The sequence below is a fragment of the Sarcophilus harrisii genome, chromosome 3, assembly GCF_902635505.1.
Source record: "Sarcophilus harrisii chromosome 3, mSarHar1.11, whole genome shotgun sequence".
NCBI lineage: Eukaryota > Metazoa > Chordata > Mammalia > Dasyuromorphia > Dasyuridae > Sarcophilus > Sarcophilus harrisii.
In genome coordinates this window covers 28,938-48,163 of record NC_045428.1, presented here as the reverse complement: position 1 = coordinate 48,163, position 19,226 = coordinate 28,938, and the positions used below count along the sequence as shown (strand labels likewise).

Below are 19,226 nucleotides of genomic sequence, written 5' to 3'. Positions count from 1 at the left end.
CATAAGGTTTCTCTCCAGTGTGGATTCTCTGATGTTCAATAAGAGCTCCCTTTTGTCTAAAAGCCTTTCCACACTGGTTACATTCATAAGGTTTCTCTCCAGTGTGGATTCTCTGATGTTCAATAAGAGTTCCCTTTTGTGTAAAAGCCTTTCCACATTGGTTACATTCATAATGTTTCTTTTGAGTCTGGATTCTCTCATGTGATGTACAGTTTTTTATCCAAGTAAAGTCCCAGGATGCATTACCCATGAATCTTTGTTTATGAGTTTCAACCACAGGATGGCTTAGCTCTGCTCCAGTTTCCTTCATTCCAAGTATGATCTCTCCTTCCAAAAAAAAAAAAAGGAATGATAAGAAAAGAAGCAATAAATATAGTCATGATGCAGGCAAACACACAGATATATATATATATATATATATATATATATATATATATATGTGTGTGTGTGTGTGTGTGTGTGTGTATAATATCCCAGTCCATCCATGAGAAGAAGAAATACTTATTTTCTCTCTTTATAGGCAAAGAGAAAAATCCTAAATGGACAGAACCAATCATTTTAAATCCCATTAATTTACATCACAAATATAATTTAGTATTTTTCGAGCTCCATGCAGTTACATTGGAAACTTCCAATAAACCTGTGATATCACAGAACGTACCTTCATTCTCCTGGGAGCATAACTCGGGTAATCGGCTCAGAATGGCTGAGTGACTTGACCCAAAACCCAATAGCTTAGACTAGAATTTACAGCGTATAGTGGCCATGTACTGCCTACAATGTGACAAAATATCTCTTCAATTTTTCCTTTCCCTTTCATTATCTGCACTTCCAATTCTTTGTTCATAGATATGCCTTTGAGTACATAGGCATATCTGTGAACAAAGAAATATTTGAGTACATATATACTAAATATTCAAATTATTTCATGATCTATCCTGTCTATAACCATAACAAATTTCCATGAGCATTACTTCCAATTTTGTTTTTTTCTATCACATTGTCTGAAGTCATATTCAGGATGTTAACACAGTTGTGTTTTTATTTACCTGAAATATAAAAGGTTTTGTTCTGAGCCAATACTAAAAAACACAATTTTTTAAAAATATGAACATTTCCACATCTGAAAATGTATCTCATATAGAAAATTGAGTTCATCATTCTGTGATGTGGAAGGGAGTTCCACTATTGCAATCCTTTCCTTTTTAGAAGCTCACAAACCCCTTGAAGGATTGAGATAATGATCCAAGGGATTTGACCCAAAAATGTGTTTGTGGCACCTTAAGTAGTAAATAAATGTCTGATTTGGTTATAAAGGTAGCTGTCCCCTGGGACAACACAGATATGCATATTTCCACCTTAACATCTATTTTTCTGCTGTGATTTCAAGCTCTCATAATCACTAATACACTGATTTGTAGGTTTGTGTAGTCATTCTGTCAAAATCTGAATATTTCTAAGTATAACATATTCTTTTGGCTTTTCAACTTGACATCAGATTGTTTCCAGCATTCCAGGAAGGTCAGATTTTCTTATCAAATGGTTATAGGAGTGCAATGACCCTCAGAGCTGTCTCTCTCTGGACCAGTGTAGTTCTCTCCTTCTTGGCTTATCTAGCAACTCCATCTCATCCAATCTCTAATCACCTGATCAAGATGTGATGTGATCTGGGTCTGCATTCCTGCAGTAATGTTGGCAGCCTATTTGAAAACGAGGCTCAGGAGGCAGGGACAGGAGTGGCCGTCATGAAATCACCATGGAAGGCCACAACCTTTCCAGAAAATCAGACCTTAAAGTGCTGCTCCTTGACATGTGTAAGGTTGTTTTCTAATTTGAATTTATCCTCTATTTATCCTCTTCTTCTATCTGGCAGTTTTTCAAAGGAATTGGTTGACAACATGGGTTGGTCATTCAGTAGGGTATCAGTTGCTATCATTTCACAATTTTGAGCATATAAATATTACTTAAAAACAAAATAAAGCACTCTTTGTAATTGTCCCTTGAGTACATTTGTCATTAGTGCAATATTTGTCATGAGCCAATGGAAATTTAATTTTTTTTTTCATAGCAAAAAGCAATTGCTTTTAATTGGTTAGAGATTTAAAAAATTAATTTCATTGTCTCAACACGAGCTTGTCCAATTCTTCTATTTTCTCTCATATGGCCATTTTCATTGTATCTGTTTCTAAATCATAATACAGTTATGATAGGGTGAACCCTGAAACTGTCCTTGGCTTTTGGGGTGAAGCAATGGGGGTGAATTCTGAAACTCTCCTCTGACAGAGACCCATCCTTCAGGGCAGTTAAATGGTTTCATTATGTTGGAAATCTTGGTGGGGTCCTAGCTGCACCCTCTATTGAGTTGAAGATTAGCCCAGCACCATTCCCAGTAGCTGAAACTAAAGTTTTTTCATTCAGTTGGAGTTCTGGTCCTGATATTCCCATTGAGTGGCTTGAAAACTCCAAGATAAGTACTCTCTTTTTCAACTGGAAATTGGGGTCATTGACAACATGGAGGGATTTTCATTCAATTTTGAATGGAAGCTCTATCCTCAAACAGCTATAAAGGACAATTCTAAACTCAAATCTCTGCAGAAGTCCCAAGTAGGAATATCTTTTGCAAAGGGACCTCTCTTATTGGCACAGCTGCCTGCCAGGATTCCTGCCCATTGTGAAGACATGCTCTTATCAGTATTAACTTTTACTTCCCTAACGGGACCTTTTGCCACTAAGAAATCTGTCTTCCTAGCAAAGCTGGCTTCTCAGAGCCAATAAACTTCCCTTTCCTGCCATTCAGATCTGAGGTTTGTGAATTCTTTTACATTGGACCTGAGTCTCTCAACAGAGGGGATTCCCCAACACAGTTCTCTACCACTAGCACTTGTCAGGTATAGTGGATAGACATAAATAGGGCCTTAAATCAGGAAGACCAGACTTTTAATCCCACCTCAGAAGCTTGCTAGTCAAGTTGTAGGACCTCTGTTTGATTCATTTTTCTTTATCTGTCAAATGGGCTTAATAATTTCAGCAAAGTCTTCAAGCTGTCTTGAGAATAAAGTAAGATGATGCCATGAGTGATACACAGTACTGTATAAGTGCTAGCTACTTTATTTCATTTTGACTATTTCCTCTTCAATTCTGTTCTCCTTCTTAAACCATTATTATCCCTATCATTTAATGATGTACTGAGGCACTACATTTATTCAAAGATGTACATAATTCTCCCTTAACAGCCTTTTTTCTGCTGTAATTTCAAGCTCTCATAATCACCAATACACTGCTTTCTAGGACTGAGCAGTGATTCTGTCAAAATCTGAATTTTTGGGTCTTCAACTTGACATCAGATTGTTTCCAGCATTCCATATGGACCTTCATATACAAATGGCCACAGGAGTGCAATCACCCCTCAGGGGCTGTCTCTCCTTGGACCAGTGTATTTCTCTTCCTCCTGGGTTACCTAGCAACCCCACCTCATCCAATCTCTCATTGCCTGATCAAGATGTTACCTGGGTTTGCATTCCTGCAGTAATGTTGGCAGGCTACTTGAAAACCATGGTCAGGAGGCAGGGAAAGGAGAGCCCATCATGAAATCATCATGGAAAGCCACAACCTTTCCAGAAAATCAGATATTAAAGTGCAATCATTGATATGTGTGTGGTTGTTTTCTAATTTGAAGATATTCTCTGTGTATGTTCTTCTTTTCTCTGGTAGTTTTTCAAAGAAATTGCTTGGCAACATGGTTTTGTCATTCACTAGGGTTGCAGTTCCTATCCTTTTAAAGGTTGTATATATAAATATTACTTGAAAACAACATAAAGCACTATTTGTAATTGACCCTTGAGTACATTTGTTATCTAGTGCAATTTTTGTCATGAGCCAGTGGAAATATAAGTATTTTTTAACAATAAATAACAATTTCTTTTGTTTGGCTAGAGATTAAAAAATGAATTTCATTGTCTCAACAGGAGCTTGCCCAATACTCCTGCTATTTTCTGTCTCATACAAGTATGGCCATTTTCATCATATCTGTTTCAAAATCATAATACAGTTACAGTGGATAGACTATGGGTAGGGCCTTAAGTCAGAAAGACCAGACTTTTAATCACACCTTAGAAGCTTGCTACTCAAGTTATAGAACCTCTGTTTGATTCAGTTTTCTTTATCTGTAAAATAGGCTTAATAATATCAGCAAAGCCCTCAGGTTGCCATCAGGATTAAATAAGACAATCCTGTGCATGACACATAGTGCTGTATAAGTGCTAGCTACTTTATTTCATTTTGACTATTTCTTCTCCAGTTATGCTCTCCTTCTTAAATCATTATTATCCCCATCATTTACTGATGTACTTGAGGCACTAAATTCATTCACAGTGGGTTTCTCCATAATCGCTGGGGTATTTTCTGCCCCACCATTCTGTGACCTCCACGAGAGCAGAGGATGTTCCTTATCTCACTTTATGTTCCTGGTGCTCAGCCCAGGGCTGCCATGTACCAGGCCCTTAATTGTTTACTGACTACAAGAAGTTCTAAGAAATGGCTCATCAGGAGAATTCCATTGTCCCAAATTGCATACAATGACTTCCAATAGGATCACAGATGATCACTGGAAGGGATGGGCCATGGAGTGCAAACCACTCATTTTATAGATGGGAAACTGAGATTCATTGAGGAGCCAATGACACTTTTGCTTAGAAATATCCTACAATGAAATCCAATTCCGGTCTTTCTCCCCCAAACTGAATACTTACTTCAGAGTAACTCCTAGAAACCTCTTATAACCATAGCTCTTATATACCTGTTTCCAACTCACTCACCTGGAGAGTAACTCCTGAGGCCTTCTTGATCCAGCATCCAAGATGCTTCCCTTTGCTCAAAATAAGAGATCACCTCTTCTCTGATAACTGGAAGCCCTGGGCATGGAAATCAGTTAGAGATGAAGATGGAGAGAAGTTTCTATTTTAGTTCTCTTTAGGGAAAGGCTGAGGATCCAATGTTACTCCATGTTGAAAACTTGCCTTTTTTTGTTGAGACAAAATACTATACTCACATACTAATGATTGTAAAGCAAGTAATCTAAAATAAAATGTGGCCCAGTATTTGTACAACTTCTTTTGAGAGAGGCAAGGTACTTGTATGTGGTTCATACAGCATTTAATAAAAAAAGCTGGAGGACGTTCTTGAGAATCCGGCGTCCCACCCATGGAGCAGATGATCGAAGGGAGGAAGCACAGTAGGGGGCAGGGTAAACACTTTTTATCCCTAACACAAACACCACCTGCCACCACTGACCCTCATCCTTATTGGCTGAGGATCTTACATTCTAAACTGGGGAACTACCCAAGAAATTGAACTTGACCAATAAGTACATAGTTGCCCATATTTGACCTAAACAGAAAGACACTGATGTCATAGGAGGATAACAAGGGGACTTAAGTATGACTTGACTCATCCTTGACTTGATCCTTCAGGCCTACTCCAACTCTGAAATAGATGAAGCCTTACTCAATTTTCACAACTGTCTTGAAAGATCTCACTTCATCTCCTTCACTTGCTTTCCACCTCCTATATTGTGAGGCTCCTTTCTGGCAGAAACTTCTGATCCCAAACCTGGGTAAAAAGAACTATTGGGATGAAGCTGCCTCAGGCCTGATCATTAGTGGCTTTGGACTTGGCACACCTGTTTTACAGAAGGGAGTCAGTAGTACAGTGGAGAGTCCTGGGCAGAAAATCATGTGTACCTGAGTTTGAATTAAACCTTGGACAATTAATAACTGTCTACCTCTGGCAAGTCAGTTAAATACTGTTTGCCTCAGTTTCCTCAACTCTGAAATAAGGATAAAAATATCACCTAACTTGGAAAGTTATGGTGAAGTTAGTGACCTAATATGTGGTTTTATTTTTAATCTATAAAGAAGCATTTCCATATCCCAGTAAAATAAAAATGGTAATTGCATATGAAACTGTCCATCCACATTGCACGATTTGCCATTCCTTTCAAATACACTACAAAATGATGAAGTAAATTTTTCCTCTTCTCTTTGCCTGCCTGTACCTTAGAGATGGGAGTTATTATATAGAAATCTATATATCTATATCTATATAGATAGATTAATAATGAGCACATGCACACATGCATATATATGTACGCTTATATACATTTTTGAAATTGATATATGTATTTCTGTTCAACAGTTTTTTCGCTAAATGCAAATGGCATCTTTCTTGATTTTTTTTTTTTGCATTAATTTAGCTACTTAGGATACTCAAAATAACTTAGTTTCTGGAAGCTGTTCTTAAATAATACTGTTACTGTATTGTAAAGGAAGCCTATGGCACAGCACCTGACAAATAGCAAGTAGAAATAATTGCCTATTGCCTTCCATTCCTTTCCCACCACTTTTGCTGCAGTTTGATGGCAACACAAAGGAAAGTGAAGGAGAAAATTCCTATACCAGGGAGAACTAGGTGGTTTGGGCTACAAATTGATGCTTATTGAAATAAAGAATATTGCAAAATTATTTGAAAAAAAAATCCTGAAAATAAATAATCTGAAAGGAAAAGGTGCCTGAGCAATTTTCAGATCTTTAACACACAAAATTCATTTCCAGGTAGAAACCTCTACTTCTACGATAATTTCTGTGTTGGAGATGCTTCCACACTGATTCAATCTTTGACCTGGGAATTGCAAGAGAGAGCTTCAGGACCAAAAAAGGACATCCCCAGATCCTATCATATAATGCAAAGACCAGCCCTTTCCCTTCTGTTCCCCCACCCCCCAAATCCTGCACCTTGGGTAATGAAGATATTTCTTTTGATTATAGACTTCTTACCCAGGGAGAGCAGGTTCCGGGCATTCTCCACCATGACTTCCTTGTACAGCTCCTTCTGAGAGAGGTCCAAGAGCCCCCACTCTTCCTGGGTGAAGTCCATAGCAACATCCTTGAAAGTCACCATCTCCTAAATCAAAAGTCATAAAATATACAGCTGAAAACCTTTTAGAATTAAAGAGTGCAACCTTCTTAAATATACAGGAGGAAACTGAAATAGAGACAGGATTTGCCCAAATAGTCTTTATGAGTGTCAGAGTCATCCTTTAAATCTGTGGTCATTAAGAGATTGATTGATTGATTGACTGAATTTAGGATCAGTGGAAATAAAGCTGAGAAAAGAGTTATTACGGAAAGCATGATGGAATGGCATCCCAGGGCCAAAGGGCACATGCCTTTAATGGATTCTTCCAAAATCTTTCCTTACTAACCCTGATGCTCTCCCAACTGCATTTCTTATTTCCAACTCCTTGGGCCTATTTTCCCTCTTCATTTTATCTATAAGCTCTTCTCCTAAATATATCCCCAGAAATATGCTTTCAGCTGTTCTTATCATAATCTAGCACAATTAAAAGCACATCCTATTCCCAGGTAAAATCAATACAGCAACAATCTTAGAGGTCACAGAAGACCGTGTCCTTAATACTTTTCCAGGTCCAGGAGGCCTGGCAAAGGAGCAAAACTTCCTGATATGGGCAGCCTCCTTTGGTAGCCCTAGTAGCCTTTCCCATGACTAGCCTATAGGTTTTTATGGGAATAGAGCTCCTGATGGCTAAGAAAAATATTATCAGATTTCTTTCTGCATCTTCTTCAAATCACATCAACTTCCTCAAAGAGATCTCAGAATGAAAACTCCCAGGAAGTTATTGTCAAAATGCAGAGCTGCCAAGTCAATGAGAAAAATCCTGCAAGTCACCAGAAAGAAAATCCTGTCCAATTCCCAAGTCCCAAGGAGCCACCATTAGGACCAGACCTAATTTGGCAGCAACTTTCATTAAGGAGCAGAGAACTTGGAATGGGATCTGACAGAAGGCAAGGGGCATGATCTTATGGCCAAGAGCAAATTATGAAGCAAAAATACAGTGCTATCAGGGAAAAGGGCCTTTAATAATAATCCTTCTAAGCACAGCTAAGGAAAAGACCATAATTGAAGAAAAGTTTAGAAGGTGAAACACAAGTGAAGAGAAATTAAAAAAAAAAAAAATCCAGAATGAACTAGCCTCAGGGACTCAAAATGAAAAGACAAACTATATTCAATTCTGGAGAGATAACATGTGTCAACTATCGCCCCTTTTTGGGCTCACAGAGGGAATCAAAGTAGAATAAAGCTGTCAGTGGTTCTTCCATGTCTTGATGATCTGAAGAGGAAAGTGGGGAAGAGGGTGTAGAGAAAGTAGGGCTAGGAAATGTTATTTCTGGCAAGGAGGGTCTGCAGGTAGATATCTCTAGAAACAAGGGGGTATGGACATCTGAACCTCAGTCATCTAGTCAAAGGCAGGAAGAATGAATGACAAAGGAGCATGAATGGAGAAGTGCAGTGTACTCCCCAGTGAATAGGGGGAAGAAGAAAATGGAGGGAGTCAGAGGAAGTAAAGGGAAGGATCAGACCCAAGGAAAACAAAGTCAAAAGCTGTTCACAGATAAGGATTGTTCTTTTGAGGGTTTTGAAAACCTGAAGATTTGATCAGAGTTGCTTTATACACACACATGTGCACTGCAGGCATGTCACATGTACATATGAACATGTGTGTGTGTTGGAGGGGGAAGGTATGGATATATACCATATAAGGGCGCCCTATGGCAGTGACCTCAGATTAGCATAAAGACCAACCAGGATTGCTAAGGAACAATGAGGAATCATGCTGCTGCTGTCTGCCTCTTAAAGATGGCAGACTCTGGTGCAAAAGGAGAAATATGTTTTAGGGCATCAGCAAGTGGATCTTTTAATTGTTCATACGGACCATACCTTGAGTGAATGGTTTTATTTTGATTTTATTTGTGTTCTCAGTGGAGGGAAAGCAGATGAAAAAGTGAGATGGTAGCTCTTTGGTGGTATAAATATGTGTATGTGTATGTGTGTGTGTGTGTGTGTGTGTGGTGTGGGTGTGGGTGTATGTGTGTACACACCCTGATCAGTAATTTCCTGAGGTTTCATGAGGACATGGTGCTGACTCCTGGAGATATATTATTTAGATAAAACCATGAGAAATTGTGCTTCAGGAGCTTCAGGGGAGCATGGCCACAGGAGACCAAGGAGAGGGGAGATGCTTTTGGTGGAGAGGAGGGCTGGGTGAGCCCAAAGAGAGCAGATCTGATCCCTGGGGAATGGAGATTCCTGATGAAGTGGAGGACCTCCTCAGGCCTTTGTAATGAGGAAGAATGTAAAAACCAACAGAGGATGTATGTGTGTCTAGGTGCCCCAGATGTCAGGGGCCCAAGGAATCACCTGGATAGGGCAGGGTTATTATTACTCTGTTCCCTGTTTTTGTAAAGAAATGACCCATATAGATTTCTTTTAAGGAGTCTGCTTTTATATTTGCCAACTACTAGTGCAGAAGAAGTTAAATTATGATGATTTGAGAATAAATGACTTATTAAAAGACCAACAAAGCATCATGGCTCTGGAACAAAAGATAAACTTTTACATATAAACTGATTTTGTGATATTTATTGAAATAGTTATCAACAATAAATTCCCATCAAAATCTTAAAAAAAAAAAAAAAAAAAAAAAGTAAAGAACTGAACCATACATCAGGCCTTGTCAGCTCCACAGCCCATCCTCCCTGTCTACAGAAATGATTGTGACAGCTAATGTTGGTCAGGTTTGTGGATAGACTATACTCACCTGAGGAGGAGGTCCGAGGCTCCCAGGGCCCATTTCCTCTGGCTCCTGGCTCCCTGTGGAAGTAGCAAAGCAAGCAAAATGACTCCATTTTGTCAAGTTCCTCCCTCTGGTCCCTGGTCTTTATCTCAGAGTTCCACCCTTGAGGGACCCACAGAAGTACAGCAGCCAAAGCCCTTACTAACAGAGCTCACCCCTACCCTTGGGAGGCTTTAATTCTAACCCTCTCTGAAATCCAAGAGAAAGGCCAGGAGCTCCAGGAGTCCCTCCCTTCTTTTTTTCTACATAGAAAATCCCAGCTTCCTCTCATCCTAGTCCCAGGCTGAGAGTTTTGATTTCATAGCATGGAAATTGCTGTCCGGGGCCCTGAGAGTAAAAATGTTCTAATTTCACCCCACTTTTGAGCCTGTCTTTGACCCAATCCCTGCTTGCTCTAGGCCCAGGTCACCAGAAGAAGCTGAAGAGGGAGAGCAGACTTTCCACTCTTTTTCTAAGCTGGAGCCAAGCCTGCCGGGATTCCTGGTGGAGTGCCAGGTCCTCCAGGAGTTACAAAGGCACTGCCCCTGCCCCTGGGGGAGAGACTGCACCCTACAGAACAAGGCAAGGAGGGTCAGGATTGGAAAGGGAGGAGGTCTGAAGAGGAAGACTGCTCCCTTCCATCTTTTACTCCTCTTTTCCTCCCTCCCCTCCCCATCTACCTACAGAAACCCCAGAGATAAAATGGGGGTTTGGGATCCCAGATGGCAGGAGACAAATCAGCCTCCATGGCTCCTGAGTAAGACCTTCCACTCCATCTGGTCCTCTGCCTCCTTAACTCAGCCCAATTAACACACACATTATCCTTCCAGACAACAGACTGCTTTCTTTGCTTAGGAAGGAGGGAAAGTGGGAAGGTGGAGATGGGAAAGGCTCTGGAATGGAGGCCCCAGGGAATGACCAGGAAAGCCTGAGCCTGGGAGACAAAATCTGGTCTGAGATTCAACTCTGAGGGCTCAGAGAGAAGAGGGGCCAGGTTAGCAGGAGGCCTGGGGAACAAGGGTGGGTCTGGGAGCAAGATGAACTAGTATAGGTCATGATATTGAGGTCATCGCCTATGGAATGAGAGAATTGCTCCTGATGGATAGCTGAGCCTGGGAAAGCAGATGGATTGCAGCCTGAGGTCTACCTAGGAGCTGGGGAGGTCTGCTAGGATCTTCTGGTAAGCTTAGGCTTGGTGTCTGAAGGCAAGACAGCTCGATGTCTAACAAAGTCATGGGACGGATAGACAGGTCACCTGGGTCCTGGTCAGAAGGCTGAAATTAGGACTCCTAGATTTTTATAGACAAAGTCTGAAGTCTGGGAAATGTGAAAGCTCAGACAGGAGTTACCAGGGAAAAGGGAGAGGGACCTGAGCTCTGGAGAGTGGTGGGAGAAGGGAGATTATGAGCAGCTGAGGGAAAGATCTGAGTGCCCAGGGAAAAAGCAGACAGATCTAAGCTCCTAAGGGGGAAAAAAGGGGGAGAAATCTGTGAATAAGATGAGGTGAAATCTTTCAAGATAGTTGTGAAAATCGAGTAAGGCTTCATCTACTTCAGAGATGGAGTAGGCCTGAAGGACTTTTGAGCATTGAATCAAGAGCATACCTAAGTCCCCTTCCTGCTCTCCTCCCATGACATCAGTGTCTCCCTATTTCAGTCAAATATGGGCAACTGTGTACTTATTGGTCAAGTTCAATTTCTTGGGTAGTTCCCAAGTTTAGAATGTAAGATCCTCAGCCAAAAAGATTGAGGGTCAGTGCTGGGAGGGGGTATATGCTTTAGGGATTAAAAGTGTTGGCCCTGATCATCTATCTGCTGGATGGGTGGGACACCCTTCTCTCCAGAATGTATAATAAACTTCACTTTGCTTCTAGGGATCTCTCCAGCTTTTTTTATTAAATGGTGACCCCTCACCATTTCTGAACCACACATCTGAGCTCTTGGGGTAAAACGGGGAGAGATGTGAGTTGCCCGGGAAAAAAGGAGAGAACTGAACTCTCAGGGAAGGTAAAGCAGTTTCTATTGCAGGGAAGGGAGGAGCAGAAAGGCAGAGTGAGCCCAGCTCAGACTTCCTGCTTCTGACCAGTCCTCTCTGGGAGTATCTTGCTGGTCCCAAGAGTTCCAGCCTGTCCATCCCCCAGAATGTTTGAGCCCTTCCCTCGCCTAAGGCCAGGACTTCAGCCTGCCAGTGCCTCTGCTAGGTAAGTCCTGTCCCCATCACAAACATCTTCCTTAAACTTCTCCCAGTCCTTCAAAGTCCCTTAGTGTTCAATTTGCACTTGGGCTCTTCCACTCTAGCTTGCTCATCTCTGAGAGCTCCTCCTCCCCAAGGCCTCTGTCACTTCCTTCCCTCCCACACGCCTCCTTCTGAGCAAAGATTGCCCCACTGAAACTCCTCACCAGACTAACCCAAAGTAAAGGACCCCATGCTCTGATAAATTGTAAGCAAATGGCTCTTGGGAAAATCGGGGTGCTATTTACCATTTTTAACTGTAAATACAGACTGGATTGTATAGAATTCTCCCTTTTTAATTGTGGTCTTTGACCCTCTATAAGTACACCCCCCCCCACAATCCCCGCCAATTCTATACTCTCCTTAAACCATTATTATCTTCTCTAGTAACTTACAAAAATCACTGGATTTAGTTCCAATTTATCCAGGCAACATTGCAATTGTGATCTTTGATCCTCTATAAGCAGACCAGACCTTGAGGCTAAGTGACCTTAATATTCAGTAGTAAAGCAATATGGTGAGGAATAAGAACAAAAAGAAAAAGAATTAAAAGTCTTGCATCAGAATTCCTTTGTGCTATTGTATAGGCAGTGCTCACTCCTCTAGCCATTATTTCATTAGATTTTGACTGTTCCTCCCCCTCCCCCCATCCCAATTCTACTCTCCTTGAACGATTATTATCCTCTCTAGTGATTTACAAAATCAATGGATTTAGTTCCAATTTATCCAGGCCACAGTGGAGCCCACAGTGATTTTCTACCTTATTGTTGATGTATTGACTGCCCCCAGTCTGTGACCTCCATGACAGCAGATGTTCTTTGTACTTACTTCCTTTTGCTCCTGGTGCTTAGCCCAGGGCCTGGCATGTAGCATGTAAGCTCATCTTGGATCACTCTCTCCCTTTAGGTACTTTCAGGAGAATTTATGCCCCCAAAATATGATGACTGAGTTAGCACCCTGGATACCTTAGAATCAGCTGGAGTCAGGATAAGCAAAAGTCCTCGGTCTATATTCTTGGTCTTTAGAGGTAAGATTGAATTGGAAGGAAGCAGAATCTCCAAGACCTCCTTCTTCCTCATCTACTGCCAAAGTGACCCTGACTAGTCTTATACTACCCCCTAGTCCCTCCTACAATTCTCTGTATACACCAATTATAGAGCCAGCACAGGATAGTGGGAAGGGCCATTTTCCAAGTATATGCTTATAGAATATTGTCCAATCGGTAATTAGCCTTAAGTGCTTGGCTGTCCAAACCTCAGTGGTTAAACTCAAGAATTTCAGCCCTCTATACCCAAATCCCAAACACTCCTCCTAGGTGGAGTCTATAGTCTCTTCCTTGAATGTCATCAATTTCTAAAGCACCAAAAGTCATGAGAAGTAGAGCTGAAAGACACTATAGTAAGAGTCCAACCTTCTTCAGTTTAGAGGGTGAAACTGAAGCTCAGGGAAGTGGTTTGCTCCAAGGTCAGAGGCAATTCTTATTGTCATTAAGAGCCTGATTGAATTTTGAGAAAAATCATTTTATATGATGAAGTGGAATAAAGCTAAGAAGTCTCTTATCATGGGGTGAATCTCCCTGTGGAACCAGGTGAAAGTTTGTGTTTTATGTGTGAAATAGATGCATCTGTGGAAGAGAGCAAGAGGGTGATAGAAAATTTCTTCCACAGACGACCTGATGGAAGTGAACTGATAGAAATGATATGTTCTAAAGAAAATTCTGCCAAGACTTTATGAGGAGCTAACTATAACCCTAATCCTAACCCTAAATTCTCTGGGAGAATAAGTTACATGTCATCACTTAAAAGAGAACAAAGTAAAAGAAAAGATGCATTTTGTTTTCTGAGAATCTGGAATAAAGTTTTATCTAATGAAAACATGAAAAGGATCCTAAAAAGATATTCATCAGAATCTAGACTACACTGACAGGAGATAGTTTCCATCCAAGTGAAATACTATTATCTGTTGTTCTACTGAAGGCCTGAGGTCACTGTGGGCATGGTCTTGTCCTGGGCAAAACAGTGCATGCCTTTATTTATAATGGCCTTCATTTGTTTGTTTATTATATTATTTCATTGTGATGAGGGGAACCCTGAATCTCTCTCTCTCTTTGACTTGGGGGGCGGGGGGAGTTAGAAACTCCTTGAAGGAGAAAGTCTCCTTGAACCCAAGCCTCAGTAAAAGACCCTGCCCCAGTGAATCAGGATAAGTAGCTTCATTCTGTTAAACTGAACAAGACCAGCACACCCCCATTGATAACACTCACTACTGATTAGGCCCTCCATTGAGTTGAAGATTAGTCTAGGATTTCTCATTCAATTGAAAAATTCTCTATTCAAATGGAAGATTCTGGTCTGATTTCAACTCAAACTGTCCCTAGCCCTAGGCCCTCTTCTGCCTATAAAACTAAGTACCATGAGCAACCCTATTTACAAAATCTCCTGATTGAATTAGAGGTTTTTGTCCAATAAAAGCATTCTTTTCTTAATGAAAAAAGAGACAAACTTTCTTTTTTTTGACAGATACTGTGGGTTCATGAATTCTTTTCACTTGGATCTGCCTCTTTTCTCTCTGTCTCTCTTTCTTTTCCTTTCTCTGAGTCCAGCCTTACCCCTCATCAATTACACAGAAGAACATTTAGAAACGAGACTTTTTTCATCAATTAAAAACAATACATGAGGAAAATACTTTCCAATTTCCTTATAATGAAACATTGTCTTAAAGAGATCACTAGAATACTAGAGTCTTGGAAGGACATGAATCATAAAAATGAATTAAGAAGCCAACCATATATGGATGGACCATATATTAAGAGGGGCCAGATCTGAGAATAAAGTGAAGCCTGGGGAGGGGTCATCTATATTTCCACTCTGTTATTTGCACAACCTGTATTTGGCCAATGCACTTGGATTTTGGTGATTTTCCATGTCATTTTCTTCCATTTCACTACAAGCACAGGATCGACTTCATCAGAGGTTCTGAAATTTGGGAAGACTTCTCCACCTTGTACAGAGAATTGCTGTCATTTGTCTTCTATGCGTAATCCACATTTCATGTTTTATTTCCTTTATTGAATTATTTCACATCTGAACAATTGAGAAGTTTATTGCTCTTTTAGACTTTTTGTGATTCCCAAGGATTTTAATTCTTTCCTTTTCTCCAGGGTCACTTGAGTCTCTTCTTCATCCATAGTGTGGGTTCTCACTAAAGGAAGGCAGCCCTTTTACTGATAGATGACTGATCTGTGATTGATTCCTGAACTCACACCCAAGAGAAGCTACCTATTTTCTCCTCAAGCCTTCCACAAACCCCCCTTTATCAGTATGTGGTTGGGGAAGGGGAAGATATGAACTCCAAACCCCCTTTTTAAGGAAAAAGCTTACCTCAGATACCTCCTCATTTCTTACCTGGCACTTTTCTTTGGGCCTAGCTGCCTGAGGTTTCTTCCATAATCCTGGGTCAGAGTAGAAAGCTACTTTTACTTCTTTGTATCCTTCTTTGCTTGCTGCCTTCTTTTGTTAACTGCCCAGCTAAAGGAATAGAAATCCTAGAAGCTGGGATAGAATAACAACTCTCTTCAGTGAAAAGCAAAGAGAGAACAGGGAATGCAAATACTCAAAAAGGGAGGGAAAGCCTGGAAGTGAAATTAAAATAAAACAAAACAAGAACAAAAACCAAGAGCATTCAAAGAATATCTGCCTCTAGCCAAAGGAAATTGTGCAGAATTCAAAGATAGCAGGCACACAAGGATCACTGAAGGATGTAGGGGGGGAAATGGACACAATTATGAAGGAAATAATCACAGAGAACTGGCCAGAAGTGAAAAGACAAAATGATATTCCAATGGAAAGAATTCACAGTTGTGAGGGATATAGAACACCCTTACCCCAAATGACTACCCAAAAATCACTCAGTAGAAAGCAGAAAAGTTGTTTATTAAAACATTAGGAGGATGAGCCATCCCATCACGAAATAAGGGAAAGCATTATAGGAGGGTGAAAAAAGTAGTAAAGATACACAGCTTTTGTACAAGAGATTACATCAGAAGTAAGAGAGCATTGAGAAGGGAGGGGAAGGGATCTAATTGGTTGTTGCTATCTGGAGAGCTTGGAATGGAAGGTTTCTGTTCCCCCAAATCACCTGATTTCTAGGAAACAGAAAATCAGGCCTTCAGGTTTAATCAAGCAGATAGTGGCCAAGTTAATAGACTAAATATTGATAAATGTCAAATACTGATAGATATCATCAGCTCAGGTTAAGTAAATATGTTTCTAGCTGGCCAAGGCTCAAGTAAATATGGGCCTGCACATATAATACAGCTCATAGGGGAAACACAGAAATAATGAAAACAAAATACAGAAAAAGAATTCATATATTCCTGTAAGTTCTTCACCTTATCTCTCTATTCCACACACAGTTCACCTGCAGAAAAAAACAAAACAAAACATGGTCACAAACTTCAGACTGGTAGTAAATACATTGAGCAATTCCCTTCAGAAGCCCAAAGTCCTACAAGGAGAAAGACCTTCACATACAATGGACCTGACTGACTGGAATAAGGCAAGAGTAAAGCAAACCAAGTAGAAATGGGCAAGGGATGGAAGAATGGGCTCCAGAGAGAACTGGAACTGAGGATATAGCCCAGGATGATCTATCCTGCAGATGGGAACTTAACAATATGGGGACAAAAAGGCGATGTTCAATAGTGATTATTTTTAGAAAGAAATGTAGAGCGGGACTGTGTGTTTTTTAAAATACCTCAAACAATAGAAATGTAGGAAGAGTGATTAAGTATAGACATCAACAGCAAGAGAGAAACTACAGAAAGACCAGCAAAAGAGGTTTTTTGCTTTTTATGTTTTTGCTGAGGCAATTGGGATTAAATGATTTGCCCAGGGTTCCACAGCTAGAAATTAAGTGTCTGAGGCTGGATTTGGAGTCAGGTCCTCCTGACTTCAGGGCTGATGCTCTCTCCACTGCAACATCTAGCTGCCCCAAAAGATACTTTTTCTAAAAGTTGAGAAGGGGACAGGGAAGAATGAGGAAATCTGCTGGAGGTAATAGAGAAGATTATAATAGGGGTATTATGAAGAGAATCTTATGTCATCCTGCCTTCACAAAGCTGCTGCTTTTGTGGGACTTCATTACAATATGGGAAAATACATGAAAGAGGGGGAAGGAGGGAATTGGGAGAAGAGAGTGCTAGAAGAAGATCAGATCAATGACCCGAAATTTTCAATTCAATTTTATATTAATATATAAAATACCTATGTGTCAGGTATTCTGCTACAAACTGCTACACACACAAACACACACTCACACTCACTTCAGTCCCAGTCCTCAAGGAGCTTACAGTCTAATGAAGGAGACAGTATGCAAATAGCACACTGTACAGTTGAAATAGGAAATAATTAGCAGAGGGAAAGCCCAAGAAGCAAGAGGAGTTAAAGAAGCCGTTCCCTAGATGGCTTTTAGTTTTTAAACATGACTTAAAGGTAACCAGGCAGGTCAGTAGGGATGTAGGGCTGAAGATTAGCAGAGAAATCGGGGCAGGAGAGGCAGGAAGAATTTGTAAATCAGTAAATCATTAGCACAGAAATGGCACTTAAATGCATGCCAGCTGATGAGATCCATTCGTGTAGAGGGAAAAAAGAGGGAGGCTAGGAGGGGGAACACCAGTGATTAGAGAATATGATCTAGAGGAAGATCCAGTACAGAAGATGGAGAAGGGGTGGAAGAGGGAGGAGGAAAGGCTGGAGAGAGTCCTGTCCTAAAACCTTGGAGAAGAGGAGAGTCTCAAGGAGAGAGGGATCACATATGTCAAACGCTGGGGACAGATTGAGAAAAATGAGCATTAAGGAGAGCTCCCTGGTCTCAGAAAAAGAGGAGAATGTAGGGGACAAGACTGAGAAGGTGGAGGAAAGAAGGAGACCTGATCTGGGAGGGGAGAGGGGGCATATGGGGGAAGGGGGCAGCCCGCACTTGGGGGAGGAGGAGAGCATGGAGACCCGGCTGAGATTGCTAGGGAAAGGAAAGGTCACCAAGAGTGGGTGTGAAGGAATGCAAGCTGCAGCCTCAGCCCAGTAATAATCCTCCCTCTGTGTCTCTGTGTATCTCTAGAATCTGGGATGGAAGGACAACCCTCCCCAGAGAAAACCAAAGAGAGAGGAAGGGAATGCAAATACTCAGAAAGGGAGGGACAGCCTGGAAGTAAAGTTAAAACAAAAAAGCAAGAATATTCAGAGAATATCTGCCTCTTCCCAAAGGAAACTGCAGAATTCAAGGACAGCAAGCACACAGACAGCCTAAGGATCACAGAAGGATGTTGGGGGAAAATGCAAAACTTTCTTTCTTTCTGTGTCTCTCACCTCTCTTTCTGTCTCTGTCTCTGTTTTTCTTCTCCATCATTGTCTGTCTGCATCTGTTTCTCCGTCTATCTCTTACCTCCTTTTCTTTCTATCTGTTTTTGTCTCCTCCCACCCCCCTTTCTGAAGCTGTTTTTCAATATTTGGGTTTCTGTGACATTTTCTTTCTCAGTTTTTTTCTCTCTCTTTCTTTTTCTCAGATAAATTCCACTGTGTCTGTTTTTCTCTCTCACTTTCTTTATTTCTCTGACCTGTTTCCTTTTTTTTTTTAACTCTCTTACTCGCTCTCTTATTGTCTCTGTATGTTACTGCCTATCTGTGTTTTTTTCTCTCTTTTTTTCTCTTGCCCTCTCTATTTCTTTTTGTCTTATTCACTCTCTCTCACTTCTTGGCTCTCTTTATCCCCTGGAACTTTCTTTTTGTCTTTCTCTCATGCTGGCTTGCTTTCTCTGTCTCTGTCACACATTCTCTCTCATCCTCTCTCTGTCTGTTTCTGTTTATCTTTCTCTCTCTGACTCCTCTTTCTCTCTCTCTCTTTTTTTTTTTTCTGGCTCTATTCCTTTTTCTCTCTGAGAGAGTCCTCACATACACAAGAAGTCTTTCCTGACACAATTTCAGGTGCCAAAATTAAATTTTAAACAACAAAGAAATAAACAAAAAAACCCCACAGGTTTCTCCCTTCTGGTTTAAGATAGATTTTAAAAAATTTTTATTTTTTAAATTAATTAAATCTGTTTATTTACAAAGCATATGCATGGGTAATTTTACCAACATTGGCCCTTGAATAATTTTTTGTTCCAAATTTTCCCCTTCTTCTTCCCACCCCCTTCTCTAGCTGGCAGGTACTCCAATACATGTTAAATATGTTCAAATCCATGTTTAATCCAATACATGTATACCTATTTATACAGTTATCTTGCTGCACAAGAAAAACTCAGATCAAG

General features: G+C 40.6%; 1 protein-coding gene across 1 annotated transcript; it reads right to left on the bottom strand.

Annotated features, from left to right (window-relative positions):
• Positions 1 to 3,339: 3,339 nt before the first annotated feature.
• Positions 3,340 to 10,289, bottom strand: LOC105750258 (zinc finger protein 684-like). The gene is made up of 3 exons (XM_031957327.1): positions 9,674 to 10,289; positions 6,831 to 6,957; positions 3,340 to 4,910 (listed from the first exon to the last, which is right to left on the bottom strand). Exons 1-3 carry the CDS (start codon positions 9,704 to 9,706, stop codon positions 4,807 to 4,809), a joined length of 264 nt encoding a protein of 87 aa, XP_031813187.1. The 5' UTR covers positions 9,707 to 10,289; the 3' UTR covers positions 3,340 to 4,806.
• Positions 10,290 to 19,226: the final 8,937 nt, after the last annotated feature.

Bases quoted from the DNA above. Each gene is read 5' to 3' on its own strand.
- LOC105750258 (XM_031957327.1), bottom strand. From the start codon at position 9,706: ATGGGCCCTGGGAGCCTCGGACCTCCTCCTCAG. The intron at 6,958-9,673 runs GTGAGTATAGTC...CTTTTGATTTAG, and splicing joins GCCTCGGACCTCCTCCTCAG to GAGATGGTGACTTTCAAGGA. The intron at 4,911-6,830 runs GTAAGAAGTCTA...TTCCATGCCCAG, and splicing joins CCGGAACCTGCTCTCCCTGG to GGCTTCCAGTTATCAGAGAA.